Raw genomic sequence first — 20,816 nt, 5'->3', positions numbered from 1 at the left:
TATTGGACACCGATACAAGTGAGATATCATTTTACTCGGGAGACTGAGGGGAACACCGCATGGTGCTAACACACAAAGATATGTGGAAAATAAGTTTTTCCAGCAAAATGTGAGGTTTGCAGGGGATTCTGGGTAGGAAAACGTTGGGGGTCCATCCAAGCCATACCTCCCTGCACTTCCTAGGTGTCTAGTTTTCAACAATGTGTGGGTTTGGTAGATTTTCCTAGATGACCGCCGAGCCAGGGGCCAAAAACCCAGGTGACACCCTTGCAAAACCAGGTCGTTTTGTAATAGGTAATTTTTATGCCGCCTCAATATTTTCTTTGCCCTTGCCTGTCGCGGGTACTTGGGCCACCCACACGAGTGAGGTACCATTTTTATTGGAAGACCTGAGGGAATGCGGGGAGGGTGGATTTTTGGGGATCCACACAGATTCTAGAACTTTCCATCACAGGAATGTGAGGAAAATGTGGTTTTTCTTTTTACAAAGTTTGAGGTTTGCAGGGGATTCTGGGAAAATGAAGTGGTGAGATTAACACAAGTCACCCCATCTAGTTTCCAAAAATGTATAGGTGTGCTAGGTTTCCCTAGGTGCCGGCAGAGCTAGGGTTCAAAATCTACAGCTAGGCACTTTGCTAAGAAATTGTCCATTTTCACTGTAAAAATGTGGTGTGTCCATGTTGCGTTTTATGCCGTTTCCTGTCGCGGGCACTAGGCCTATCCACACAAGACAAGTACCATTTTTATCGGAAGACTTTGGGGAATGCGGGGTGGGTGGCATTTAGTGGACCCACGCAGATTCCAGAAATTTCCATCACAGAAACGTGAAGAGATTGTGTTTTTGTTTTACAAACTTTGAGGTTTACAAAGGATTCTGGGTAACAGAACCCAGTGAGAGCCACTCAAGTCACCCCATCCTAGATTCATCTGAGTTCCTAATTTTCAAAAATGTATAGGTTTGCTAGGTTTCCCTAGGTGCCGGCTGAGCCAGGGTTCAAAATCCACAGCTAGGCACTGTGCAAAAAAAAGGGAGAGTTTTCACTGTAAAAATGTGGTGTGTCCACGTTGCGTTTTGGGCAGTTTCCTGTCACGAGCACTAGCCCTAACCACACAAGTGAGGTACCATTTTTATCGGGAGACTTAGGGGGAACTCAGAATTGTAGAGCAACTGTTATTACCTATTGACTTTCTATGCATTAATGCCTTCCTGATGTAAGACAATGTGTAAAAAATAGCTCACAATTTTGGAGATGTGCAAATAGCTACTGTTTCTAAACTCTATATTTTGTTCCCATTTCGGAAATACATAGGTGTCTTTGATACCTATTTGTCACTCTTTATATTTTACCAAACTAATTGCTATATACCCGATACAGAATGAAAAACCACTGTAAGACACTGCTCAGTTATTGGCTCTGGGTTCCTAAGGTTCTTGGTGAACCTACAAGTCCTATATATCCCCACAACCAGAAGGGTCCAGCGGATGTAATGGTATAATGTGTTCAAACATCTATCATACATACAAGAAGTTACAGGTGAAAACGTTGGCATAAATGGCTGTTTTTTAACTAATTTTCAATTTTTCTTATTTTCAACTGTTAGTTTCTATAAAAACAAACCTTGAAGGATCTACACAAAAGATCCCTTGCTGAATTTAGAATTGTATCTACTTTTCAGAAATGTATCGCTTTCCGGGATCTATTATTGCATTCACACCCATTTTTACCACTAAGTGGAAGGAGGTTGAAAGTACAAAAAGTATCAAAAATAGGCTATGTCCCAGTAAAATGCCAAGACTGTGTAAAGATTTTTGGTTTTCTTATAAAAGTCTGCTTGTCCCTAAAAGCTGGGAAGATAATGATTTCAGCACCACAAACTCTTTGTTGATACTAATTGCAGGGGAAAAACCAGATATTTTCTTCAGCAGCACTTTTTCCGCATCCACCCCCTTCAAACCAAAATGTACCTTTATTTTGGCTTCTTTCTGGGTCCCCTCCAGAGGAATCCACAAACCCTGGGTACCTTTGAAATCCCTATGATGGTGGAAGACAAGGGCACAAATTTGTCCACCTTATGTGGACAAAAAGTTACAGGGGCCTAAGCGCAAACTACCCAAAATAGCCAAAAACAAGGCTTAGCACGTGGGGGGGATGGAGGGGGAGGAGAAAGGCCTAGCAGCGAATGGGTTAAACACATATGTTCCCTGCAAGGAACACATTACATTCTTGGATAATTTGTAAACACTATGAGCTAAAGGTACCTGCTCAATGCAGTGTTGAAGAGCCACTGTTATAAGTAGTAAATCTAGGCAGGCCTTGCAGTTTTTATGTAGAATAGATTTATTTCTCAATTTAGTGTCACACTTTGCAAAGTGAGACATAATAAATCAAAGGGTAAACAATCAACAAATACATGTAAAAATTACAAAAATAAGATGTACTCTGTTGGCAGAATGAATATTAGCTAAGAACATTGTATGAGACAGAGTAGGTAATTCTTGGATCACATTCCAGATGCTATTCCAACACTTGGCCCACAAGTTTCCAGGTGACCTTATGCTCATTGTTTCGCTGGCATACTTTGTAATATCTGTGGGAAGTGCTCGCTCATTCATGTGCACAAACCATCTTTTTTCAGCTATGCTGAAGTGCAGTTATGATGAACCTTTCAGAATTTACACTGCATCTTGAAATTGACCTGAATTCAATCAGTACCCATTTTACAGTTATTCTGCCGGCAGATGCACAAGATAAGTCAACGTACATCAGCACGTTGGCCCACATGCTTCTTACAGCCACTGTGACTTGCAACTCATAAATTTGTATCCCCACAAGCTCAACTCAGCTTTTATCCTGCTAGTCAATAAAATGGTGCCTATTAAAATAGGACACAGTAAAACTTGTCTTTAAAATGCTTGGAAATGGCAAAAACACATATTATTTATGAAGCACAATATAAAGAAGTTACCATTATTATGCCACATTTGTTGACTTATATTTAATTACAACTATTGGTGTCGCACAGTCTTAGCTTCTTTATGTAGAAATTTGCATAGTTATTGGCACCTTAAGTTTCTACGGGTTGCAAGTGGAATAACTACCGTGGCAATATTTGTGAACTACCAGCTGTTCTTTCACTGGAAGATCCTGAAACTCCAAAGTGATCGTTATATTGTTGTATTACTGTTCATTGTATAACAGTGATGAATGTGTACACATTCATGTAAATGTGAATGACTCTGCCGAAATTGTGATTGGGATGTCGTTTTTTTGTTTAATAAGATTTTTTTTTTTTAAGTTTCTACGGGTTGAGCAACTGATATTTCTTTCATTTTAATAGATTGCCCAGTTTTGTAGCAACTATTATTTTATTGGTCCATTTTTTCAACATTATGTCCTTGATAAACCAGGGGAAAACATCCTTCACAACGTGGGAAATACCATGCAGTACCTTTACCACACAAGTTGTTTACCACGCATTGAGAGAGAGAGAGAGAGAGAGAGAGAGAGAGAAAGGGAGAGAAAAAGAGAGAAAGAGAGAGTGTATATTTAGGGTTCTAGGTTTAGGACTGGGTCAGGATTGTAGGTATAGGGATTTAGGGACGGGAAGGGGTATAGGGCGGTAAGAGTATTTTTAGGATTTAGGGGTGGGTAAGGGTATTGGGTGGTAAAGTAGCTTTTAGGGTTTAGGGGTGGGTTAGGGTATTTTATTGGAAAGGGAGTTTTTATGATTTAGGGGCAGATAAGGAAATTGGATGGTAAGCGTATTTTTAGGGTTAGGGTGGGTAGGGGTATTGGGTGGTATCGGTTTTTTGGGGATAGTCAGTGGCATAATAAAACGAGGGCCTCTGCCCTCCCCTCTACAGAATCAGGAGGTTTAAGGCCAGGAGCTCCACCGCCCATCCACAGTGCCGGAGAGGGCACCCTGGAGCTTGGGCTCCCCGCACTGCGGGGGCTATTGCTATGCCTGAGTTCGGAGTGGGTAGGGGTATTGGGTGGTAAGGGTATGTTTAGGGGTGGGTAGGAGTATTTGGCAGTAAGGGTATTTTTAGAGTTTTGGGGTGGGCAAATATATTGGGTGATTTTAGGATTTAGGGGTGGGTAAAGGTATTGGGTGCAAGGGTGTTTTTAGGGTTTAGGGGTGGTTAGTGTTATTGGGACGCAAGGGTAAAGTAGCGAAGGCGGCGATTTAGATACATACATTGCTATGTTAGCATAAGCGCGTTAGATGTTAGAGAGCCATCTTGCCACTTTTGCTCCTTTTGCACACGACACTGCAGATACATGTTATTATTTGAAAACTGCTTGCTTGCCTTTTCTTCACATGAGAACTGTTTGTTGTTCACATCCCTAGACGTGCGCTGCGCCCTTGGTCTGAACATTGTGTAAATAAACAGTCTGGGTCGCCAGACAATGCATGGTTTTGAGTTCAGGTTGATCGGCCCACTATTTAGCCATAACACGCACACAGCTGCAAATACCTGAAAGTCGAGTGCTTTTAATATTGCAGGCTGCATGCTTCACATACACATTCTGGAGAAGAACTTTCCCAGGAGCAGAGCAAAGCGGATCCTGGGATGTGATTCAACTAAGCTGATCTTTACGGTATGGGGTTCCCAATTCAAACCTAGAGACCTTCTGTTAGCCTAATAATACGAGTTTACTAGCGAAAGGAAGGTGGCTGTATTCCACTGTCATTTGTACTATGATTTCTCCTTTCATTTTCTATGGTATTGTAACAATGCTGATGGTTTTAATTTTAATCATTTGTCTGCTTATGTTAACCAAAGTACTGCATCTTAGGACACGTAGTTTATAAAATAAACCTTTTAAACTTTACCGTGTCTCTGTTTACTCTTGTTGTGGACTGATATGAGAATAATAACGAACAGGTATTTCTGATTCCCACCATTCCTGAGAGTACTCTAAGTCGCTTGTTCTGGGTTGTCTATACATTGGGACCTCCGATAGAATACAGATAACGAATGGGACACTGATGCTGGTCGGATAGGGGTTCTGAGGTGAGTTTTTTGGTACACCACAATTCACTGAGTTCCTGCGCATAGTTCTGTGCATGAGCAGAAGCCCTGCAACAGTAACTTAAAAGGCTATATATCTTTTACCTAATTAAAAACTCACACAGACATATATATATATATATATATAAAAAAACTGTTATACGACCAAAACAAATTACTGAGGGGTCATGCTCTAACAATAAACTGCTTGTGCACCTTTGATTCTGAGCTGTGTTGGAGCCCGACTCTTAAGGAGAATGACAGGTTTGGGGCGTGATATATATATGATCAAGGTCACGTGTAGTGACCGAAACGCATAATAGCGAGCAGGAGTGAGTAACAATGAAATACTAAAGAAGACTGAGGCACTAAAATTCCATACCCTTTTGTCCGTCGCTAAAAGATTGGTTGTGAAATGTTGTGGATATATATATATATATGTTTGAAAATGACATCGTCATCGAAGAGGGAGACAGTGCTGGGACTGTGCTAGATAGAAATGAAACCCAGAGTAAGTAACAATTATGGAATTCTTTATGGAAAGCCTTAAAATCCGAACAAACGAAGTGGTGGGAGGCAACCACCCAACAAAAATATATCGATGTGGGTAGGATCCCACATGGACTTAGGATTTTCATAACACCGACATTTAACAACCCTGACCCGGAGTTGGTGGATGAGTGGGCAGGTAATAGCCATAATTGTTCCACAATAATGTTGGGCTTACTTGTCAAATATGCCGGCAGAGACTGTGATAGACTGGCAATTGAAATTGATGATATCGTAAGCAAACTGAAAGCGATCTGTACAGCGGATGAGTTTCAATTAGACATGACTAAAATGCAAACCAAACTTGATAGAATTGAAGAAGACATTAAGGCGAAAAAACAACGAAAATATCATAGAGACCAAGTGGATTATGAGAAAGGACAAATACTGACTTTTGCTAAGAAATACGACCATTTACGAGCTCAAACACCAGCTCCTATTCTTAAATCCAAGAAAAAAGTCCACATAGTCATGACCACTCCTGAAGAACTGGACAAAACAGGATAACAAAGCGAAACGGGAGAGAGTGATAACTATGAAAGTGATGCCTCGGCCATCTCTGAACATCAAGGAGCAAAAAACAAAATTTTAAACGAGTTTACACTTATGGCACAAGGAAGAAACACAACTCACTTCAAACAGGGTGCCGGCGGCTACAGAGGACGTGGTCGCGGCGTGAGAGGAGAAGGAAACAACACAAAATTATCGACAAGAGAAGTCGACAGCCCAGTGGGAAAAAGAACAAGGGGCCAACAAAAATCAAAATGAACAACAAAAGAACGGTGGTTAACCTCTCAGGTCGGATTTTAACTCAAGCGGAAATTGATGTACTTTCTCTTGGTCTTTCTTTCTGCCCTAGTGCTAATTTCAACTTTACACAGATCCGAATTGATCTTTTTCATTTCATTCGTAAATTGAAGTTAAAAAAGTGGTTTGCTACAAAAGTAACTAATCCTGATGTAAAACAGTTATGTGTACCGAGCCTATTGAATATTAGTGATATTGAGTTATTGCATAATATGCATGAGTTACAAAATGATGAAAATGTGATAAATGACCCTTATCTTAATCTGATCAATGACAACATTGAGGTTGATATGTGCTGTACCAGTGGCTTCAAACCCAAGTCTATTTTCCTTCCTCAAATATCTAATGAGGCAATTGATGTCTTTGAGAAAGGAGTATTACATGAATTTGACAAAGTTCGTAAAAAAGAGTGGTATAAAAACACTTCTAGAAATTACAACCTGAGTCAAGAACAATATAATGCAATCGAAACATTGAAAAACGATGACAAAATTGTAATTAAAAATTCTGACAAGGGTGGGAATGTGGTGGTCCTATCCAGGGAGATGTATCTCCAAGAGGGGCTTCGCCAACTGGGCGACTTAAAAAATTATGAGATCACCACCAAAGCCAAATATGTACAAGCCAACAATGATTACAGAGAACTATTGGGTGAATGGAAGGAAAGAGGGCTGCTTGAGAAAGAGGAATATGATTTCCTTAATTGCAGATATCCTAAACTCCCAGCTTTTTACCTCCTCCCAAAATTACATAAAGATGAGGTCAACCCCCCAGGAAGACCAATTGTGTCATCTAGGGGCAGTTGCCTAGAGAACACATCACGGTATGTAGATTTTTACTTGCAACCCTTAGTTCAGAAACTCCCGTCCTTTATCAAGGACTCAAGTGATTTCTTGAGGTTGATTGACTAGATTGAATGGAAAGAAAGCTTCTTGTTATTAACTTTGGACGTAACAAGCCTATATACATGCATTCCCCATGAGGCAGGCATTAGGGCTTGCCGTCATTTTTTGAAGCAGAGGTCAATTTCTCATCTTTTTCATACAGAAATGATTATCGATATGATTTTTAAATGTCTCACACAGAACTTTTTCATCTTTGATAAAATCATTTATCGTCAGATACTTGGGACAGCGATGGGGACTTGCTTCGCTCCCAGCTTTGCAGGTTTATATCTTGGCTGGTGGGAGGAGCAGGTCGCCATCGCTTTACCACTGTACAAAGAATGTGTTGTTGTATGGGCAAGATATATAGACGATATCTTTGTGGTATGGAATGGCAGTATAGAGCAGGCGAATCAGTTTGTTAACATCATCAATAAAAATGATTTTAATCTTCAATTCAGCAACAGAATCGAGAAAGAAACTATTGAATTTCTGGACCTGATAATAACGGTATCAGGCCAACGATTAGAAAGTCAACTTTTTCTAAAAGAAACGGCTGGCAACAGTTTATTACATGCAGAGAGTTGCCACCGCAATAATCTCATAGGGAGTATTCCGTTAGGAGAATTACTACGAGCTAAAAGAAACTGTAGTAATGACCAAGGTTTTGAAATTGAAAAGGAGATCATGACAAAACGCTTCCTTGAAAGGGGCTACAATATGAAAGACATCTCTAAAGCCTATGAGGAAGTTGAGAATAGAACTAGAGAAGCACTTCTCCAAGTAAAATCGGCGGAACCTGAGACCGCTAGTCCAGAGAAGAAGATCAGATTCATTACCACATATTCCAACCAGGCACATGAGGTTAGAGAATGTCTCTCGAAGTTTTGGAATGTACTCAAGACTGACAAAGACATAGAACCTATAATTGAGCATTACCCTCAGATGACATATCGAAAGGCTAGATCCTTGAAAGATACACTTTGTCAAAGTGTGGTAAGGCCGTTGACAACGAAAAATAATAACCCCATCCAAGGGTTCTATACCTGCCAGAAATGCAAGGGATGCAAGTATAGTAAAAACTGCAAGGCGGTTATTCTATCCAAGAATGCTAGACCTTTCTTGATAACTAAGCATGTTTCATGCAATACGGATCATGCGGTCTATGCTTTGAAATGCCCATGCAACAAGTACTATATAGGCAGTACGATCCATCCTGCCAAAAAGAGAGTCCTCGAACACACAAGGGCCATAACCAAGAACGATAAACAATACCCAATAGCCAGACACTTCAAAGCTGAACACCTCCAAAGCACCAGTCTGCTCTCATTCTGTGTCTTGGATACTGTTCCTCTAAGAGAGAGAGGTGGGAACAGGGTCCTCGAATTAAGACGACTAGAGTCGAGGATGATAATTGAATATCAGACAGTGAAACCTCTGGGGCACAATATTGACGAAGAACTTGCTGTACATTTGGGTTAAGATTGATTATTATTTAGAGTTTCTGGATTTTCCCTTTCTCCTTCTTCTCTTTTCATCAGATGTTGTATATGCCTCATTTATTATGTTTGTGTGATTTTAATCAATAGTATTGAACTAGAGTAGTGACACTGTTTTATTATGTGTATTTTTTGCAGATTGCCACCATCTTGTGAAACAATGATTTGTAGTCGAGATGAACCACAAGAAGAATAAGGATAAGCGCTGTTATTCAGTTATGTGATGAATAGTATGAAGATTACTATCCAAGTATATAATCATGAGGCAAATTAGACCTCGTAAAAACATTTGCCCACTGGGGCTAGAATTTTTGGGTGAAAACCAATCTTGGATACCACTAAACTTGCAGGGAGACATGCGCACAGGTGCATTCTTTATAAAAAATAATTTTGATTGTTCAAAAGATATCGGCACAAAATGCACAATATGATTTAAACAGGGGTTGGTATAAAGAAACAATATATTATGGCCCACGTGTGTCTGAAACGTATTGTGTTAAGTAATGTTGATTGATAAAAGTTTTTTTTCAACATAAAAAAAGCACAAAAAGAGATCGAGGAATCGGACCCGATCTAAACACGAGTGACGGTAACTCATGGGCCCGATAATTTGAAGGAAATAGTTCTTTTTGGGCCAGAAGAAATAATTATACGAGAAGACATGCAATGTGGATTGTTAAAAATGTTTTCTTTTTTCCAAACTCGCTAACATGTGGCGAAGTCTGCTTTCACCTTTCATTACAGGGAAGTTACAGGTCACATGACTGGTGTTATCTATTTATTTGTTTGTTTCACTTACCTTTAACACTCGTGAACAAGGGAACAAGTTTCCTGAAACGCGTAGAGTTGTTTTTTGCCAAATAAAAACTCTGCCTTAAAAGCATTTGGTGCCGTGAAGCGTTGTTTCTTGTCGATGGAGTAATGCAATGTACGATTGGAATATTGGGGTTTTGCTAACCCGTCATGGCCCGCCATCAACAAGCGGCTCGAGCTGAAGCGATTCTTTTTGTTGGAGATATATATATATATATATTCATAATATTACCTTAAATAGACTTTTAGTGCATGGTTAAAAATGTGCAGGGTAACAAATGTGTGGTAAAGGCATGCTAGGTTTTTCACCACGTTGTAATGTCATACAACCAAACCAGGGTAGGCATCTGATTACTATTGCATCTACATCTTTGCACCTCCCAGCTGTCATTGCCTTTTCTGATCCCAGTGGCTAGCATAGTTTTTACCAGTTCTGCAAATATGGTCCATAGCTTATTAAATCTAGAAATTAAAAAAAAAAATACCATCTTGCTTAACTGAATGCCTTGTCGGTATCCAGAGAATGTACCACCAGATTCTCTTTACTCTCTCCTGACACTTCAAAAACTTCATAAACTTTGCTGAACACATCACACTTGAAAAAGGTCAGGAGGAGGCTGGATAAAAAAAATTCTAACTTATGCAATGAGAATTCTCAGTTTTATTAGGGATATGGAGGTGAGGATTATGCTTCTCTATCTTTACTGCATATTTTTAACAGCAGCCAAATACAGTTAAGAAAACAAACCATATTTCCAACGAACACTACAATCACATCAAGATCAAATGCTCCAATCACCATAAAGCCAGTACTTTAAGACTCAACACCACAATTTTGGATCCTCTTTCTTTGCCCACATAATGCAAAAACCAACATTTTGGAATACAGAATCATAATATGTTGTAACTGCATCAAGTCCAAAACCTAAAAAGGAGTGCTAATTGATTTCCAACACAACCTGTTCACTCCAACATCCACATGCTCCATGACAGAACATGCCCTCATGAGAGGGGACAGCGACACATCAGAAAGGATTGGACCCATCACCAGTCCATCGTCATTTACCGGCAAAAGCCTGGAACCGTCTTGCTTCAAGTACGCTTCGGCTAGTTTCCTGCAGATGAAAAACAACATGCCATAAACTCTGTACTCTCAGACTACATATACCATTAAAGAGGGTGGGCAACACATAATGTAAGCAGATTGTGTATTCTTACAGTAGCTACAAATAAAATCAATAAACATCCATATACAAACATGCCAGGTGGGATAATCCTCACCTCCGTGTCCTTAATAGGATTGAACATTTTTATCGCGTAAGCTAAAAAAACTTCTATTCTATGTCAGGACCGGAGGCTCCGATTATAATCCTTTAAAGCTGTGCTACCACCACTGACGCAACATCTACAATAAGCTTATATAAAAAAAATCCTGAAAGTGGTTTCACTGGACCACTTTGCTGCTTTCATGATGTCATCCAGACAGGAGACCAAGGCAAATGACTTAGACGCCATCGCTCCCCTAGATTAGTGACCACCGAAAAAAGAAGTATCTATACCTGCCTGTGACAAAAGTCAGTACATCCATCTGGCTAAGGTGGTCTCTGCCACTGTCTTAAATGGCTTTTGTAAAGTGATCAGCAGTTGACCCCTAGGGTCTAATCTAAATTCGCTAGTACATGCTTCCTATGCTTTGAGACATGGAACAACACAAAATGTTATGTTATTCGGAAAAGCCACATATGAATCGAATCTGGAATTCGATTTTGTTAGTCTAGAAACAGAAAAGAAAACACTTTCTGGGAAAAAACTCAACCAGAAAGATCAAGAGATCGAACATCCAAAACTCTTTTGAATGAAATCAAGGAGAGTAGCATTGTGAGCTTAGCCGAAAGTTATTTGCGAGAAACAGATTATCTGAGCAATTGTCAAGAAAATCGAGAACTACATTTAAGTCCCATAGGACTGAATACCGTGGTTGTTGAGGTTTGGACATCTTAATACCTCGCATGAGTTTGCAAACCACTGGATGTTCGCAGACAGGTTTACCATCAACAGTGAGATGACCAGCTGAAATTGCAGACCTGAAGTTATTTATCGGCCTGTACGCCAACCCAGAGGTTGCTAAGGAAGATAAGAAATTGATCACCAGGCAACAATCCGCCCCCATGGGATCAGCAGTCTGTTCATTGCACCAACCCACACCACCATCTCCATGCCAAAGCATAACATTTGTGGGTGCCAGAAGACCAGGCTTGTTTGACTTAGAAAGCAGCCTGCTGCAAAATGCCTGCCAAACTCCATCCCTCCCTCAAACCTTCCATGCAATTAGCAAGAAATGGTCCGACAGGATCAACGGGTGAGGCTGTCCCACTATCTCCAGCAATAGGCTCTGACAGAATGGAATCAGCAAGGGAAGAGCACATGACATTTCCAGAACCATTGGAAACCATGGTTGAGCGTTCCACAACGAAATCACTAGAATGATTTACACTTTCTGACATCATACTTGAGAGAGAACCCTGGAGATCATTATGAATTGAGGGAATGCAAATCCCAGGAACTGAGACCAGTCCTGGAGAAAGGCATCCATCACCTGCGCCTCCTGATCCGGGCGCCAGCTGAAGAAATTGTAACCCGACAATTGAAGTGGGATGCAAACAAATCCACTTTGCATGGACCCCACAGCTGTTTGAGAGCATAAAAAAAACTCTTCGGAAGACGTCTCAAATCGCTGTAACCCATGAGATATTGAGAGTGCCAATCTGCTAGCAAGTTCCTGACTTGGGAGATAATCTGCCATGACCGAAATACAGTGACAGAGGCAAAAATGGCAAAAATCCTTTGCAATCTCTGCCAATAATAGGGATTTCGTCCCGCCCAGTTCATTAAAATAATGCACAGCTGAAATGTTGTGCATCCTCAGCAGAATGCAACAGTCGGTCTTCGAGGGGTAAAGACTCTTGATGGCAAAGAAACCCGCTAGGAGTTTGAGGCAATTGATATGGAGGTGCATTTGCGATCATCCGTCACCCGTGGAGATTGGCCCACATCTTGCTCCTCAGCCCCATCTGCTATAATGATCTCCAGGGAATTGCCAAAGATCGCCTTGCCATCCCAAGAAACCTTGTGGTTAAACCACCATGCCATCTCCTTCTTATCCTCGTCTGACACGCGGATTTGGTCTGCATATGTCAGACGATTTCTGAAGCTGTTGACTCAAGAGTCTTTGGCGAGCCCTGTTATGAAAAGGGCCTGGAAAAATGGCCTGTATCAAAGACGCCAAAAAACCTATGGTCCTGGTTACGGATCTCAATGATATCGTTGGACTGTTCATAGCAGGCCTCAACACTCTACTTATCGCTCGAATCTTATGAGGAGGGAGAACCAACTGAGACCGAACAGTGTCTATCTGGAAGCCTAAATCTCTTTACATCAAGAGGTAAGTAGGACTGACTTCTGCTGGTTTATAATAAATCCGAGGTCTTTCAACAGGTGATATTCAATGCTAGGTGACAAAGCAGAGTCTGACGATCTTGAGCCATTAGAATAAGATCATTGAGATAAATTATCAGATGTTCTCCTTTTGCTCGCAGAGATTCCACCACCGGCCTCATCTATCAGGTGACGCACAAGGGGGCTAATGACAGGCTGAAGGGGAAGGCTTTGAATTCAGAGCACCGCCCTTGCCGCCAAACTGCCGAAACCACTGGTGGGGTTGAAAAATTGAAGTTCTAAAGTAAGCGTCTTTTAGATCCAAATGAAACATCCAGTCACCCTCTTGAAGAATGTCCCATGAGAGATGGATTTCTTCCATTTTGAACTGTCAGTAGATAAACTAGGCATTAAAGTCCTTCAAGTTCAAGACCAAGAGCAAGCCGCCACTCTCCTTCTCTACCAAGAAATGGTACTGAGAAACCCACTGGGGTGTGGGTCGGAACTGCAAATTGCGTTTTTCTGCAAGAGTACCTGAATTTCTGAGGAGATTAAATGTTGTTAATTTAGGAAAAATACATCTCTTGAGGTGGACAGAGCTGACAAGGGGCTTAGTAGAATTCCAGTTTGTACTCCTGAATAGTCTCAAGGACCCATGTGTCCTGCAACAAAATTTGCCAGTTCTGTAGAAATAAGCGAATCCTGCCCCTGGAAATCACCTCGGAAAGGGGAATAACTCTCACATGTAACTCCCGAGTCTTGGTTGGCTCCATGAGCTCCTCTGTGATTCCCTCTATGGAAACCATTTCTGCCTCCTCATGATCAAGAGAGGAAGAACGTGTTGCCAGAGGCAGGATCCTACCATCCTCCCCGACCACGGGGTGAATATTCTCAGTGGAACCCTTTATAGAAGCCACGGCCTGATGAGCGCCCCCAGGAATCGCTTGACCCTGCCAAAAAGGGATTGCCTGGACACCTTATTAAGGGATCACTGTGCCTTATCTAGAGTACTGTAGTTGGCATAAACATGGCCAGGTCTTTTACAAATGGCCCACCTGAAGAGGAGACCTTCGGCTACAGGCCTGGATTGAGAAGACGCCAAATCATTCAATTTCGGGTCAATACGCATCAGAATAGATTGTCTGCCTTCCCTAGAAATAGCATACTTAACATTCCCCAATTGACAAACAGCATATTGGGTCCAACCCACTAAGGGAGTATCGAAATCCTGAGCCTAATAGGCAAGCTCAAGGTTTTTAGTCAGAGGACCTTACATATCTAGGAGTTTGTCTTGGCAGTTGTACCAAGCTCTGTCTTCACTCTTCTCGGGGTCTCTAGAATCTTTTTTTTGTAAAAGTGACCATCGATGGGTTTACCTCCGGAGTCTCAGTCCTTTTAGCGATGAGCGAGCAGCTACCATGCCTTCAAACTGAACTTCACACTTCGCTGAGTCCATGGACCGTTAGCGTTCATGGAAACAGAAAAAAGAACTAAGCCCATCTCAAAGGACCAGCGTGTCCCACTCCCTGGTCCCACTCCACAATGAAATGGTGACGTCACTGTTGACAGCTAGTGTACAGGAGACAAAATGCACTCCCTCTGAAAGGCAAAGGAGGTTAACAAATGGCAAACAGCTCATTAAAGACGCCTGCATGACGAGCACATAGACATAAACAAACCCTCAGTAGGATGCCTTAGGACAGGTGCAACAATAGCTACGGGACTCTCAAATAAAATAAATTAGTATCATGGCCCCAAAAAATACACTCATAAGGATCATCACACTGAAAAGGTACTTAACTGACTGTGCAGCAGTAAAAAAGAGGATCCAAAATGGTGGCATTGACTCTTAAAGGATTGGCTTCATGATGATTGGAACATGAGATGTTGACGTGATCATACTGTTCATGAAAATGCAGTTTGAGTTTTCTTGACTGTAATTGGCTGCTGTTGAAAATATGCAGTAAACATTGGGAAGCATAATGGGAGCCTCCGGTCCGGACACACAATACAAACTAATCTGTGTACTTTTATGTAGCTAAGCATTGGTTGCACACGCAGTTGCAAAAGCTACATTATCTTTCAAAAATCAAGTATAATTTGTGTCCATTTTTTAAAAACAAAATAGCATTTTGAAGTTAGTTAACTTAAAGAGGATAAGTTAACTTTCAAGCCCTGCATTCTTTTCAGTGTGTCTATTTTGTTTTATAGTTTTGTCTTAAGTCTCCTGGCTTCACTGTTTAATGATCTACCCTGTTGGAAGCAGACTGTTTCACATTTGATTATGTGGATAGCTTGGTAAGAATGAGGATTGGTGTCCTTTCAGGGCATGTTCTTGAAGTATGTTAAAAGATCTATTCGATACAACGTTTCTGGAGAGAAAAAAAAGAATAGGCTTATTATGACGGTCCGCTCACAATAAGTCACAGTGGCAAAACAGATCTGTCTTGCTGCTTCAAAGCCCGCTGCAGTGCTCAAGCATATTTAGCGCCACTCTCTAGTTTTCAGCCAGATCCCGCTGTCCAGGTAAGTATCTAGAGATTTAGAGATGTTTCTGCATCCTAGCTTGTAGTATTGAATCCTCTGGATTTCAAGTTTGTTGTGACATTTGGAATTTCTTTTCATTTTTTTTCCTCTCTCCAGTGTGTATTCTTCTGTGCTCATTGAGATTATCTTTCCTATTGAAGCTTTTATGGCAGTCACTACATGTATATGGTTTTTCACCTGTATGTGTCCTCTGATGCCTATTGAGATCACCCTTCAGACTGAAACTTTTCTCACAATATGGACATGCGTATGGTCTTTCTCGTGGTTTCAATCCTGCCTGTGTTTTCCTCAATCTAAGAAACTCTGATTGCTGATTAAAGTGCTTTTCGTACCCAGTACTTGCGTATGGGCTCTGGTTTTGTGGGGTCTCTAGAAGGCCTGACGTAAACATTATATTGTTCATATTTTGCCCACAGCTGTTTTTATTTGAGTCCCCAACTTTGTTGATGCTATGATGTAAATCCACATGTGGAGCATTACTGATACCCATTTCCCACGGAGCACTTTGTGTAGCTTCCAGACTTTCCTGTGGCCACAGGTGGTTTGCAGAACGTATAGCCTTCTCAGGGCTCTGGAGCACCTTTGGGTTTGTTTTTCTTAATGGTGCTTTAAAAGGCTGTGATTTTTGTGTGCAAAGAGCAGAATTAAGATCTTTACTTTGTTTCTTTATGTTTTCACCACCTGTAGATGTAAATGAAATTTTTCTAGTTAGCATTTTAGTGCACAGATAACAAAACTCAATATAATAACAATGAGCATTTATGCAGTGTACACTATCAAATTAATTGTGTCTTGTTGGCAAGAAGTGTTGAAATTACTGAACTGTGAACATTTAATTGATGCAGGGGGGATGAAAAACAGTGGATTCTAACTTGCCGCTTTCTAGTTGCACTCGGATCTACATGTTGGGTACATCAATCCGATGAGGTAAATTTCTGCTAATCCATATACATAATACAACATTTTAGAAAATAAATCTGAACGGAGTGAGAATAAAAAGGACAGCACGTTTTTGTGCACATTATTAAACAAGCATTGGCATCGCCAATAGGTCTCGCCTTTGGGACCTTATAAGTGTTTAGCCATGCAACAGTTGCATAAATAAATACTTATAAGGTCCAGACCTATTGGCTATGCCAAGTGGCCGCGAAAGTGATCGCGATCAAACAATAAAGCGGCTGCGAAAGTGAAAGTACTCGCGTCAAGCGCAGCGCGTGCGACCGCGCACATGCACTGTAGGTCTAGGCTGGCCTGGTAGCACTTTTTGGAGCCCTCTCAAAAAGTCTCGCCAGACCAGCGCATGTGCTGGGTCAGGCAAGACCTAAAAAGAAAGAGGCTCTTTTCTAAACCTGCATACATTCATATCAAAACATATTTTTAAAAACTGATAGTTTGGCTTTAGGATGGACATAAATACACATACAGTGTACCACATCCATCCCATACAGCCCAACTCGCCACTCATGCACACACAAAAACATTTATATTGGCACGCATGCACTTGCCGGAACTATGCAAACACAAGCACTATGGTACACACAGGAATGCAAACAAATGCATGCAGGAGCATGTGGGTGAGTGCTTAACAGAGGCACAAGAGTGGTTGGGTATTGATCAATGGATATACTACACATTTGGTGTTTATATTGCTGATAATCTTTCCTTCTTCCCAAATGTTTTCATGCTTCTACAATTAGTATTGCAACACCGCACAATGAACTAGGCATTTTTTGTCTAAGCAAGATTTTTAACAAAATCAATCACTCTGTGAACAGTGCCAACATAATTCCTTCTATATGATGGAGGATAGACAATTTGAAAAAATAAAAAGATACACCTCTTATTTAAACCAGGCAACAGTAAAAAACACACAGCCAAGTGTTACCTTTCACTGAACTTGACGCAACAATCATTTTAAACCTGTAGTATTCTGAATTTAGCGTGAAAGGAAATCTGACACAGAAACAGAGGGCCTAATTTATATATTGGTGGTAAACATACTCTGTCACAATGGGGAAGGAGTAGCCTTACTGCCAATATAATGGTCCGCCCACCGAATTATAATGCTGAGGGATGATCATTTGGCAATGGCAGAGACTACGTCGTCTCCTCCATGGCCAACCTTCTAAGACGGCGTGATGGAGTAAGGGCTGTTGGAGAAATGGCTATATGAACACCTGCCCATTTTAGATGGGTGGACATACAGCCATTTTTACTGAATGTTACCGCGAGGAAAACCCTAGCATGCAAGGGACACTAAAAATTAAAAATGCCTACCTCGCCATGGGAGGTGACTCCCATCGCAAAAGGGGCATTGTGTTTTTTATTTAATAAAAAAAAAAAAAAAAAAAAAAATTATATATATATATATATATATATATATATATATATATATATATATATATATATATATATATATATATATATATATATATATATATCTCAAGAGGGGTCCCTCAATGAGGATATCTCTACCAGTAGAGGTTACAGCACACCATTGTCGGTAGCATCACGGCAGCATTCATTCAAGCCTCCATAGCCATACGCGTTTCAAGCATTGTGCGCTCTTCGTCAGTGGCTGAAGAAAGGACATGCAACTACAGCGTTTGGAATCCTGGGTATTTATTAAGAAAGTCCCGCCACAATAGGCGCTGAGCATCCTGGTCAAAGTAGTCCAGTTAAATAATCACGAGGACTCTGGATTCATCATGTACCCCAGTGGGCGCCGAGTGCAGCCAAGCAGTTAAACCATGTGGAAAAAATACAAAAATATGCCCCAAATAGGTGAGAGTACGTGAAAAAGAAGCTGCTGTGATACCTATTCCATGCCCACAACGAGGCCCCCTTCCGTCCACAGCGGTGCCGCGGTTGCGTGCACCTAGGATCCGCTCGTTAAAGCAGCGGGACATCCTCGCGGCTGGACCAGCCGCATAACATGAAAAGCAAGAGGGGTCCCTCAATGAGGATATCTCTACCAGTAGGGGTTACAGCACACCATTGTCGGTAGCATCACGGCAGCATTCATTCGAGCCTCCATAGCCATACGCGTTTCAAGCATTGTGCGCTCTTCGTCAGTGGCTGAAGAAAGGACATGCAACTACAGCGTTTGGAATCCTGGGTATTTATTAAGAAAGTCCCGCCACAATAGGCGCTGAGCATCCTGGTCAAAGTAGTCCAGTTAAATAATCACGAGGACTCTGGATTCATCATGTACCCCAGTGGGCGCCGAGTGCAGCCAAGCAGTTAAACCATGTGGAAAAAATACAAAAATATGCCCCAAATAGGTGAGAGTACGTGAAAAAGAAGCTGCTGTGATACCTATTCCATGCCCACAACGAGGCCCCCTTCCGTCCACAGCGGTGCTGCGGTTGCGTGCACCTAGGATCCGCTCGTTAAAGCAGCGGGACATCCTCGCGGCTGGACCAGCCGCATAACATGAAAAGCAAGAGGGGTCCCTCAATGAGGATATCTCTACCAGTAGGGGTTACAGCACACCATTGTCGGTAGCATCACGGCAGCATTCATTCAAGCCTCCATAGCCATACGCGTTTCAAGCATTGTGCGCTCTTCGTCAGTGGCTGAAGAAAGGACATGCAACTACAGCGTTTGGAATCCTGGGTATTTATTAAGAAAGTCCCGCCACAATAGGCGCTGAGCATCCTGGTCAAAGTAGTCCAGTTAAATAATCACGAGGACTCTGGATTCATCATGTACCCCAGTGGGCGCCAAGTGCAGCCAAGCAGTTAAACCATGTGGAAAAAATACAAAAATATGCCCCAAATAGGTGAGAGTACGTGAAAAAGAAGCTGCTGTGATACCTATTCCATGCCCACAACGAGGCCCCCTTCCGTCCACAGCGGTGCCGCGGTTGCGTGCACCTAGGATCCGCTCGTTAAAGCAGCGGGACATCCTCGCGGCTGGACCAGCCGCATAACATGAAAAGCAAGAGGGGTCCCTCAATGAGGATATCTCTACCAGTAGGGGTTACAGCACACCATTGTCGGTAGCATCACGGCAGCATTCATTCAAGCCTCCATAGCCATACGCGTTTCAAGCATTGTGCGCTCTTCGTCAGTGGCTGAAGAAAGGACATGCAACTACAGCGTTTGGAATCCTGGGTATTTATTAAGAAAGTCCCGCCACAATAGGCGCTGAGCATCCTGGTCAAAGTAGTCCAGTTAAATAATCACGAGGACTCTGGATTCATCATGTACCCCAGTGGGCGCCGAGTGCAGCCAAGCAGTTAAACCATGTGGAAAAAATACAAAAATATGCCCCAAATAGGTGAGAGTACGTGAAAAAGAAGCTGCTGTGATACCTATTCCATGCCCACAACGAGGCCCCCTTCCGTCCACAGCGGTGCCGCGGTTGCGTGCACCTAGGATCCGCTCGTTAAAGCAGCGGGACATCCTCGCGGCTGGACCAGCCGCATAACATGAAAAGCAAGAGGGGTCCCTCAATGAGGATATCTCTACCAGTAGGGGTTACAGCACACCATTGTCGGTAGCATCACGGCAGCATTCATTCAAGCCTCCATAGCCATACGCGTTTCAAGCATTGTGCGCTCTTCGTCAGTGGCTGAAGAAAGGACATGCAACTACAGAGTTTGGAATCCTGGGTATTTATTAAGAAAGTCCCGCCACAATAGGCGCTGAGCATCCTGGTCAAAGTAGTCCAGTTAAATAATCACGAGGACTCTGGATTCATCATGTACCCCAGTGGGCGCCGAGTGCAGCCAAGCAGTTAAACCATGTGGAAAAAATACAAAAATATGCCCCAAATAGGTGAGAGTACGTGAAAAAGAAGCTGCTGTGATACCTATTCCATGCCCACAACGAGGCCCCCTTCCGTCCACAGCGGTGCACAATGCTTGAAACGCGTATGGCTATGGAGGCTTGAATGAATGCTGCCGTGATGCTACCGACAATGGTGTGCTGTAACCCCTACTGGTAGAGATATCCTCATTGAGGGACCCCTCTTGCTTTTCATATATATATATATATATATATATATATATATATATATATATATATATATATATATATATATATATATATATATTCACTGAAAAAAACATAGGTTTCACACATGTTATAGTTAGCGGAAATTTTACTGATAAAAAACCAATGAAATTCCCCCGTTATAGTTAGTGCAGGCAACTATAACTCACGCGACCGCAATCCTCTGCTGATGCTAATATGTATTTAGACACTTATTTGCCCATGTCTTCTTCCATACATTTTTAGCTATACATATATTACAAAT

At 41.8% G+C, this 20,816-nt stretch overlaps 1 protein-coding gene across 2 annotated transcripts in view; it reads right to left on the bottom strand.

Moving 5' to 3' along the window:
* Positions 1-2,321: 2,321 nt before the first annotated feature.
* Positions 2,322-20,816, bottom strand: part of LOC146857716 (uncharacterized) — a 123,704-nt gene continuing 105,209 nt past the window's right edge. For both annotated transcript variants that reach the window (XM_085648307.1, XM_085648308.1), the window contains exon 9: positions 2,322-16,232. In XM_085648307.1, coding sequence (XP_085504433.1) covers positions 15,595-16,232 — 638 coding nt within the window. In that variant the 3' untranslated portion in view covers positions 2,322-15,594. The remainder of the gene's footprint in view (positions 16,233-20,816) is intronic.

Source organism: Triturus cristatus, chromosome 3_2 (genome assembly GCF_964204655.1).
Source record: "Triturus cristatus chromosome 3_2, aTriCri1.1, whole genome shotgun sequence".
Classification (NCBI taxonomy): Eukaryota; Metazoa; Chordata; class Amphibia; order Caudata; family Salamandridae; genus Triturus; species Triturus cristatus.
This window is presented reverse-complemented; position numbering and strand designations above follow the sequence as displayed.